At 41.2% G+C, this 11,004-nt stretch overlaps 1 protein-coding gene across 10 annotated transcripts in view; it reads left to right on the top strand.

The window, feature by feature from the left end:
* Positions 1-11,004, top strand: part of LOC109855312 (IQ motif and SEC7 domain-containing protein 1) — a 43,608-nt gene that overhangs the window by 21,902 nt on the left and 10,702 nt on the right. Inside the window, exons 1-2 of one of the 10 annotated variants that reach the window (XM_020429434.1) lie at positions 1,100-1,525; positions 10,267-10,720. The exons of 5 other annotated variants lie outside the window; for them this stretch is intronic. In XM_020429434.1, the coding sequence (XP_020285023.1) occupies positions 10,512-10,720 (209 nt within the window). In that variant the 5' untranslated portion in view covers positions 1,100-1,525; positions 10,267-10,511. 4 more of the 10 variants (XM_020429437.1, XM_020429436.1, XM_020429435.1 and 1 more) reach the window with 4 other exon arrangements.

Here is an 11,004-nt window from a genome sequence, read left to right as displayed (position 1 = left end):
CTTTCTAAATTTTAACGCGTCTTAGGGCCGTAGTGCGGTAGTGACACTTTTCCGGACATGGGTCCCTATACTCAAATGTTTTCTACTGTTGCACTGAATAACCCCTAGAAGTTTGATCCCATAGTTCTGAAACACCCTGTATATATGTATTTATATAGGGGGACCGATCGATGACCAATTGTCGCAGCATTTAACGCGCGATCGCGAATCGAAGCGTAACGTCAGTAACAATGAGTGAAAGTTTCGCCGACTATCTCGGCGAGAAAGCAAATGGAAAACGTCACAGTATTTTGCAAGCTGAAATGTGCGTAATCGCACAATAAAAACGAGGGTTTTAGACGAGCTCCGTCGCAAAGACGATAACAATTTAATCGTACAATAAAATGTGCGCGTTCAAGAATCGATTTGTCTCGATATTTGTTGTCGTTTAATTGCCGTTTTTGTTCCGTCGTTAATTTTCGATTACTTGTGTCGCAACTTTGACAGTTCGAAATTACGCGGTTGTGTATTCGTTATGGTTTGTGAGATAATTTCACAAAAAAAAAACGTTTGAAAATATGTACATGTTTAACGTGAGCTCGATAGTGCGCGTGATGTTGTGGTCTAGTTGCAGTGAAATTGACACTAAAAAAAATTAATTTAAAAAATTAAAAAAAAGCTTTTTCTTTTTTTTGCAATTGTTTTATTAAAATTTGTTTTTTTTTTTAAAAAAAAGATGTCTCAATTTTTTTATCAAGAGATTTGGCAGCATTCAAATGTTGTGTGCTGCAAATAAAATGTTCCATAATTTATTTAAAAATCTCTCGTGTATTTCCGACAAATTTTGTTCCGATCGTAAATTTTTTTTTAATCAACGAACGTCCTTCAACGTTTCTCATGCGATTAATAGAATAGAAACAAAATTGCAAATTACTTGCAGCATGCGCGCGCGCGCGTTTGTCCGACGTCTAGTCGCGGTTCTATGAGGAACGAGGTTGCACGTCAGTCGCGCGTCTATCGATGGCCAGTGTACCGGAGAAAGGTGGGGTGTATCTCCACTATACTCGACGGTTTCAACGTGAACATCCAACTCGCCGTCGACCGCCTCACTCAGTCAAGCTGAAACCGCGAAGGATCGCGATAGAGCGCGCGCGTGCCTCGCGACGACGGCCACTTCGCGTTTCACTTCGTCTTTCAATGCCGCCGCTCGTTTACCGCGCGGTATACGAACCACCGTCGAGAAGAGAAGCTTCCTCGCGAAATCGGTTGCTAGCGCGAGTTCGAGATCTGTCAAGTTGTTGATAAGGACAAAATCTCTTCGCAGCGATGATTCCCTCGTCACGAGTGATAATATCAACGCGATAACGCGCAGTGTCGAGAAATCAGTGTCAAAAAAAGTGATAATGTGCGAATTGTCTTTTTTTTTTTTGTTTCTTTTTTTCCGCATCGGTATGTAACTCGTCGCGCGTGAAAGAAAGATAAGAAATAAGAAGCAGGAATTAAAGATGGATTCGATCGAAGTGGAGTAACATTCGTCTTGCGTTGGGTTTGTTAGTCGCATCATTCACACGATGCCATTGCTATCTTTACTTACGGGCTAACCAGGCGGAACTTACTTACGGGATGTGATGGGGATATATAAACAAGAGAGAGACACCTTGCGCCTTATCGGCTGTTACCGTGTGTGTATGTCGCCGCTTATACCTTAAAAAGCGCGCTGATTCATCGGCGCGGTAAAATCAACGACGACGATGACGACGTGCGCGTTACGCGTTTTTTTTTTTTTTTTTATTTCACGGTCGTGATATTTTGACGATTATTTATATTTGACTTTCTCGACAACAACAAGCGGAGAATCGAAATCTATCTATCTATCGCAACCGCTTTGCATCGCTCTCTTCCGTCGCGATTGTATAAATCACAGCGGAAAATCACAACGGTGGAAGGGAGACCGAGTCGCGGCCGCGCTACCACGGCTTTCACGACGGTATTTACACTCGACTGCATTCTGAAAATCGCACGCTGTCGCTTTGACGACGAATGAAAAAGAGTCAAGAGTTTCGAGTTTAACGTCGATTAAGAGCACTAGATAAGAATGCTTGAAGATCGTGAGAACAAACACGGCAAACGGAAAAAAAAAAGAAGAGGATCCTTCGCGGCTTTGAAATTTTAATTTAAAACAATCCTGTGTCTTCTCCGTCTCTCTCGGAATGTTTTCGACGAAGAAAGTGTCACGCAAACAGCCGCGCAAACTGTTGATGCAAAACGGAAAGGGGGGAGGGAAAAGAAAAGACGGAATATATTTTTAGAAAGCTCAATCTCGCGAAAGTAAATAACTTGCAATTTAAATTAAAAATTTAAAACAGAAATTTTTTTCTTACGTAAACACGAGTAACGAAACAGATCAAAGAGATGGTTACGATGAGATAATTAAAAGTAATTAAAAGTAATAAAAAAAAAAAAAAAAAAAACAGAAGAGATGTGAAAACACTTCGGCCAAAACGACCGAGACGGAGAAAGTAATTTTTTTTCTTTTTTTTTTTTTTGATCGAATAAATAATGATCCGGTAAAAGTGAAAACGCTGAGGTAACGTTTGCGCGATGAGGCTCGCCTTATAATCGGTATCAATATTTACGAGTTTACGAAGCTGTAATTTATTCGTCACGATCGACGATAGAAAGAGAATATATCTCTCGATTTGAATAAATATTCCGAGGCGTGTTGTTTTTTTTTCTGAAAAAAACAAAAACTCCAACAACTCCGAAGTTTCTAACCGGCTGACGTACATGTGCAGGCTTTTAAAAATATTGCGAAAATCCGCGATGTCGCGCGCTGACGCGCGATTAAGCGAAACAAAAGCGCCGCTAAAAAAACGCCGAGCGAAGTTGTCGGCAAAGTAAAGCGAGTTCTTCGTGTGTGTGTGTTTTTTTTTTACACAGCGGTCACGTATATACGTGGCACAGATTATCACACGCGCGCTGTCAATATAACGCTACGATAATGATACACATTAAATTGTCGCCACATGCGTCACGAAATGACGCCTATTGCGACGTCGCATGCTCCGTTTCGGCGTCGAAAGTAATTTGGACAAGTAATCCGGGCTGGGTATGTGAATCTCTGACACGTGATGGGTCGTGCATGAGTGTATGCGCGCGCGCGCGCGCACGACGTTCTGTTGCGAGTGTCCGTCTAAATCAATCGCGAACGTATCGTTATGCGACAGACAATGACGTTGTTGAGCGTTAATAAAAACGTCCGCGTTTGTGCGTCTGGAGATAAGACACGTTTGTTGAGTATTGAACAGGTAGTTGAAAAAGAGCAGCAAAATCGCGAAATAATTACAGATACAGAATGTATTAATGCATTTCAGAAAATAGATGTAAAAAATTTCTTGATAGACGCGAATGAAATTTGAATGAGGAAAAAAACGAACTTTATTATCTAGAAATAAAATATTCGCTCCGATCGAGCGGAAAAAGAAGCCTGACTAGAATTTCGCGTTTCACATTTTTTTCTCTTCTCAAAAACAACAAAAAAGCAAACACTAGTTGACAAGGCACGCGGTTTCTTTTCAAGCATCTGCGTGCTAGAGATCAGTCCATTCCACATAGATATACTAATGAGCGAGTGTTGTTGACAATTAAGAGAAATAACGAAGTTAATAAGAGCCAAGCGATGGATGTGCGTGCGAAATAATTTCAAAGTGTAAATTAAAATACGCGCGTATATAGCTCGACTTAACTGTAGACTAATGGGTCTTCCAGACCCATTCAAAACTTGCGCATCGACGTTTCTAAAAAGAATAAGGTTTTTTTTTAAACGCTTATATTTTCGGAACTAGTGGAGATTTTTCAATCTGTTATTTTTTAATCGACGCAGAATCGTTCAAACTTTTGATTCAAAAAAAAAAAAAAAGGAAATTGAACAAATCACAAATATTGATTTTTCGCGAGAAGATATTCGATTTTAAAGTTGCGCGGGCCCTCCGGTCTACAGTACTCGTAGGCTGTTCAGGTTTAAAGAGTTAGATTTGATTCAAAGAATCAAAAGTTCTGTAACGGAGAACTGACAAGTATATTATTAGCTCTCTCTTATTGTTTATATGTTGAAATAATTTTGCGACATATTGAATATTTCTCGAATTTAATTGATTCTTCTAATCTGTGCAAAAAGAGGAGCACTTTAGATTTTTTTTGCGATTATTATTATTTATTTTGCGTTCGAACTTTTCATTCCACCTAGATATTGCGCCTCTGTGTGTTCACGATTTTTAAAAATACTTCACACAACCCTGTGTGTCCCTACGGTGATCGTGAAACGGAAAATTGTGCATGCGTGACGCGGCGTGAGCTGACCTTCTTCGCTCTGACGTCGCGGTGAACTCGTCCTGATAATAAGTTACGAGTCGGGGCAGATACGTATGACTAAAGCGATATCGGTTTAAAGCTCCGGATATGTTGATCATCTTACACATATATATATATATATATATACATATGTATGTATCATCGACTGTGAGGAACTGTTAGCACACGGTTCGCACTACGCGCGATAACCATGTTACGAGCGCGTCTTCTCTTGTGTGCACACGCATCGAGCACGTGGGGTACAAACGCGCGCGCGCGTAGTACGAATAGCATTACCACGGTACCGTTAATACCACTCGCGATATCTAGTTGCTCAGAGCGAGTGCACGATCGCGTGTGTGTGTGTGTGTGTGTGTGTGGGAGCGGAGCGGAGCGTGTATGACGCGGCGCCGCCGTCGTCCTTTTTGCGTGAGAACAAACCTCCGCCGGATACAATGATATCGAGATCCCCGTGCTTTCGGTTACGCGCCGCAACCTACGCAACACCGATTACTTTTCTCGCCAACTTCTCTCTCTCTCTCTCTCTCTCTCAGCGCTTGAAAAAGTTTTAAGAAACTCGCCTCAAAGAGGCATAAACCATATTCGGCTTGTACGAAATCCCACACACACTTTACTTTCCGCTTCTCGACGAAGCTTCCCGCTTTTCTCTATTTCGCGCTCGCTGAAGTTTTCTCAACTCGACTTTTTGTCGCGAATACATTCTTTTGTTATCTTAATTGCGCGCTTTAAACAAGTTTTCGCAATTTTACGCAACAATTGCACATGTTGTTGATGGTCGACTCGGTAAGACGAATAATGTGCGCGGAAGTTTCTGCGTTCGACGCTCTCCTGATCGTTTTCGTCATTTTGTTTTGTAACTTTCATAGATAAAATTTCGTAATTTTTATTTATTTGAGATACAAATTAATCTTCCGCTTGCAGACATGGGTCTTCTAGACCCACTCAAAAATTGCGCATCTTTAGTAAAAATTAGTTCGTTTAAACGTTTATATCTCCGAAATTACTATAGAGATTTTGTATTTTTTATCGACGCAGAATCGTTCAAACTTTTGGTTCAACAAAAAATTGAAAAAAAAAATATTGATTTTCCGCGGAGATATTCGATTTTTTATAAAGCCGCCTGGGTCTCACAGACCCAGTCTGTCTCACTCCTAGATCATTTTTTTTAAGGTCTGTAGGCGAAGAGTTTAAACATTTTGGATAAACATTGAAATCCATTCGAATTTTTGTGCACATTAATTTATATGAAAAATATACTTGCATATACATCCAGCACGTAAACATTATCGGGAGCTTGAATTTGTTGTAACATGTATATATTTAAATTATTTTTAACATCCTGCGTCATTAAGATGACGACAACGACGACGACGACGACGACGACAAGATTGGAAATATTTTTATCGCAAATACAAAATACTATTTTTAACGCTCTCTCTTCTCAATCGCGAGGAAAAGTCTTTCGAGAAATCAATAGCTCGTTCATCATCCGTTTTATTATTCACTCGAGTGTCTTGGCACATTTTCCCGATCGGAGCACTACCGGCCACGTTAACTCGAATTTCGATATAAATTTTACTTCGCTAATGACACACGGAATAAAAGAGACGATATTCCCTGCGATGCATTTCACGGACCGTTATGTGCGTACGCGGCCGTAAACATCTTCGCGAAGAATCCGTGGGAAAATAAAAAAAATTCGTCGAATGCACAATCGAGAGAGGAGAGTCGTTGAAAAGAAATTGGTTCCAACCAGAGAGCGCTCGCGAAAATATCAAGATGGAGAGAAGAATTTTGTTTCGTTTTATATAATTGACATTTTGCCGAGAGCGAGCGTCTAACAGTTGTCTCTCAACTGTGTTATTTTCGCAAAGAGAAATAATTACGTATTCGAGTAGCAAAAAAATACATCAGAACAAAAAGAAAGCGCCCCGGCATAATCGAGATAATTTGCATTCAGATACGTCGAAGAACCATTCGTTTTGTTCGCTGGTTTGTACTATCCGCGTTTCACTCAGCACAAATTTCAATTGCGTGAGTTACAAGCCCGCCTCCGTGAGTATCGGTTCTCACGCTATTCATTACACATCGGGTCGGGAATATCATCAGCGTGTCATAACGAGAAAGAGAAGAGGGTCTGAAATGAATGAAAAAAAAAAAAAAAAAAGAATCATAGAGTAGTTTCTACCACGCGCGACTTATTATCTCAACGTGTGTGTACATGTACCGTACACAACCGATAAGTGTGCCGACGTGAACTTATTATTAGAGTGTGACGTTGTTTCGCCGAAGTGAACTTGAACGGCGCGCTTAGAAGCTACAGACCGCGCGCGCGCGTTTTTCGTTTTTACGAAGCGCGTAAAACCTGTGTGAATAAAACGTCCGGCTCACAAAACCCGAACCTAGTGACCTATTCCGCGTTGCGCCCCACTTTTTCCGATCGCGAGAATTCTCACGAAAAAGAAAAAAAAACAAACAAAAAACTTGCGCGACGTGTCATTTACGCTCGCCGCGAGTCTTCTGTTCTTCTCGAGAAACGTGTAACTTCCTTCTTCTCGAGATTCCGCCGAGCGCTTTCAGCGCAGAAAATTACTTTTAACCTTTGCCACCTTGGTCGTTCGCGCGCGCCTAGACCGCTTCGCGTCTAGCCAGCGCAAAGTATATAGTGTGTTGTATATATACACGCTCGACCAGAGAGAGAGATAGCTTTCTCCCGATCGCTTAACTTTTACTTTTGCCACAGGCAAATTGAGGATCCCCGATATATCCGCCGTTTCTCGCGTGTGTGTATTCTCGCCGCAAAACCAACATCAATCCGCGCCAAAAGTCCGACGACGTATCCGCGTCTCGTCGTGAATGTCGTCCGTTCATTCATTTTTTTTTTCGCACGAGTTTGCGCGCGCAATGAGTAGATTTGATTTTGCGAGTAGATCGCTGAGTAATAGAAAACAACCAAAAAAAATTGAAAACAGAATTACGCGAAAGTGTTTGGCGCGAGTGCGACTGAACGAGATTTCCGCGAGATCTCGTTGAAGAGGAGTCTGAAAACAAAACCATCATCGCGTATAAAAAAAAAACAAAAAAAACAAAAAAAACAATCGATTAATATACATTGTTTTCTTTATTTGCTACGCGAACTCTCGACTGTGGATTTAATGGAATATCTGGGGAAAAAAAAACATACAGCGCGTCTGCAACCGCGGATACCTCTCTCCATTCCATATAGTGTCGCGCGGAGTAGAATTGCGCGAAATAAACTGCCAGCACGCGAGTCTCTGTGTGAAAAATTCAAAACTGGAACGCGCGCGAGTTCGATTACTCTGTCGCCGTACGTATTGACGCGAAATCCCTATCGTGCGTCCGCAATGCGCATTAACATACGTGAAAGTACCGGCGAGTGTGTACCTGTTGTGCGCTGTTATTTTTCTATTTTACAATTCAGGCCGGTGGCACGAGGGCGCGCGTATGTTCGAGAAGAGAGAGATAAATTTATCTGCGCGCGCGTTAAACGTTCGGCCAACTTCAAAGTCGTTCGAGAAATAACCGCGGCGTGTGTGTTTCTCGCGCATCTCTCTTACAAAGTTAAACGCGTTTGAACGTAAATTAAAAGAAAACAAATTTAAAAAAAAAGTCATTAAAGACATTTTAATTTAATTGTTTTCTTCATCGTGTGTACCTATATCGCGGCTAGTTCTGCGCTAGTTTCGGACCCGCGTTCGTGAGATACTCTCGAATTTTCTATCTCACGGAACTGAAGCGCGAAGAATCCGTCGAGGATCGAGCATCGTAGGGGATATAATTGAGGATCGTTGCGATTCGGAATCGCGTTTGCGCGCGATGTAAATCGATCGAATGTCGTTTTTTTTTTCCGTCGCGCGCGTTAAAGTGGATCTCCCTTGTGAGTGCAACGACCTCATACAGTCTCTCTCTCTCTCTCTCTCTCTCACATACACGCACACACTTTCTCGACGTAAGAGAGTTTTTTTTTTTAACGTAGATTCAGAATTATATATATATATATATATAAATATATATATCGGAACCGCCGCGGAACGAGAAAGAGATCGCGCACGGTCAGCGTGAATTGACCTGTATATTTCCGAGCGGTAGCACAAGGCATCGAAGAGACGACGAGCCGTAACAATATATGTGCGTTTAAATCGGCACCAGTGGGAGGCCGTTTTGCCCCACCTTTCATTCGACTTTGACAGTTCCATTATGGTATCGAAGCTAACGGCAAGGCAGAACGGGTGTAGTTGACGATCGCGAATCAACGTGCGCACCGGTCCGTCAAGGTATTTTTATTGTTCTTCTCTTCTTTCCCGTGTCGAAGCGATTGGGAAATCGCTTTCGACGTGCGCGCGGAAAAAATGGATGAACGGCCATTGTGTTTTCGTCTCGTCGGCCTAGTGTGTCGCGCAGCTGCGAAATTAAATCGCAATAAACACGAAGAGCGGTGCAGTGTCGTTTTTGTGTCGTCGATCTGAAAGCGGCTAAGTGCGACAGTAGCGTGTGTGTGTGTGTGTGTGTGTGTGTATGCGCGCGTCTCTGTAACAAGTTTTCCGTGTTTTTTTTTCGAATTGATTTGATAAAGAGGTTTTTTTTTAGTAGTTTCGCGTTCGTCTTTTCGAATTAATTTAATTAGCTTTTTAGCGTTTGTTTCGCCGGAGACTCGTTAGAGAACAGACCAATTTTTTCATCGCGCGAAAGAGAGAGAGAGAGAGAGAGAGAGAGAGAGAGCAAAATATGTTTTTTTTTTTTTTTTATGTTAACGAGCCGCGCGCAACCAAGTTTCGAAAATTGCATTTGCGAAGGACATTCTCTCGCGCTGTGTGTCACCGTTAAAAAAAAAAATTAAAAAATGTTTCAGCGGAATCTCTCGTTAGCGAGGTCTTGTTTCCATCACCGAGGATTATGCGGCGCGTGTGCTCATTATTATTCGCCGTCTTTAACTTTTTCGTACGTGCGTCCCCGATATCCGAAACGGCTAAAGACACACGGAACAAACGGTATATCCATCGGGTATTACCGCGCGCCGATCCGCCGTGTGCCGATCGCATGAAACTATAATTCCAGTTCACCTAGAAATTCCAGTTCACAGATTTCGGTTTTTGTGCATTTTGTTCGGTTCGGTGAGATAAATGAAAATCGAAAACGTCGAACGCGACAACAGCGCGTTGCAATTCGCGATTACAATCCGAATGTGTGCTTTTGCAAAATCAGCTTCTCAGCGTGTAACGCAATGTTCAAACAATATCGTAATTCTGCGCTCTCGAGTTTCTGTTCCCGATATTTTGCACAATAATATACGCGTTTATTTAAAAACAAACAAGAACATTGAACTCTAAAAATGAGAGTTGCATTGAAAAGTATTTTTTATTTATTTTGTTTCTTATACGGATGTGCTACAAACATATGTTTTTTTTTTCTTCAACGGAATATCATTAACAGCAATAAATTTTATCCGCGCGCTCTCGTGATACGCATATTAATTACGCGTTCGTTGGAAAGTTTTAATGATCGCGTCCGTGAGTCAGCCGGAAAAGGCGGGCGAGTGAAAATGACACTATTGATCGATGCCGCCGAGAGTAGCAATAGTTAATCCAATTACTTTACTCGTCGAAGTTGAAAGCGTTCATAACGCCAGGCGAAATTTAAGCTGGTTACTGTCCGCTCAAGAACTAAATTTAGAATTTCGAGAATTATCATATATTAAATATAAAGATCGATATTCCGGATGATAATACTCGTATGAATTATTCAAATCGGTGACCCAAATTTCGAGATCGCCGGACTTAAATAAACTTGACAATTTTTTTTAGATTCACTATCTCATGTGTGTTTTCGACAAATTTGTCGGAAGAGAAAAATTTATAGCAATAATTGATCTTCGCTCTTTTCTCCGTTCGAATCTAGGTCCGTTGGATACTACTGAACGTATCTTCTCTAACGTGATTCCTTCGGCACTGCCAATTAACCAAAGAAACAAGCCCGCGTAGTTTTGCCGCGATCGGCGGTGATTAACGCGAGTTCTGTGAGAAACCAAAAAAAAAAAAAAAAAAAAAAAAAACAATAATGACCACGAGTCCGCCGTCGTACCGAAGAGCTTCGGTTCTAGAAGAGAATTGGTGAGAGAATTTTCGCGATGAGATGAACGTGTGATGATACGCGCGTACGCAATGATCGAGCCGCGCAGCGAGAGGGTGACCGTGTGCTCGCCCCAGACTCAACACCACTGTTATCAAATGATACGAACCACCACCAGAGTGCATCAAAGTTCACGAAGCTCACGGATGGTGACCGTACAGGAAAGAGTCGTCAGATCGCGTCTTCAGTTGGGTTACTCCACGCCAACGTCCTTCATCAATCGGTATAACTTATTGGTTATTTTTTATTTAGACAATCACTAACCAACTGTTCGAAATCACCACTGATGAAAAATGACTGATTTATCGTCTATGTGTAAAAAAAAAAAAAAAAAAAAAACAATCCAGAATTAAATCTGCACAAAATCAATATTAATTGATTTTTATCAATTTTTAATATTGATACATCAATTTTTTATTATTTTACATCACGAAACACACTGCGATTAACTTTGTGATATTAAAAAAACTTTGTTAAATTGTTTTAAAGTCGTAATTTTTAAGTGTA

Source organism: Pseudomyrmex gracilis, unplaced genomic scaffold (genome assembly GCF_002006095.1).
Source record: "Pseudomyrmex gracilis isolate BER0280 unplaced genomic scaffold, ASM200609v1 scaffold_87, whole genome shotgun sequence".
NCBI lineage: Eukaryota > Metazoa > Arthropoda > Insecta > Hymenoptera > Formicidae > Pseudomyrmex > Pseudomyrmex gracilis.
The sequence above is the reverse complement of the archived record's forward strand: the minus strand, read 5'-3'. Positions and strand labels throughout refer to the sequence as shown.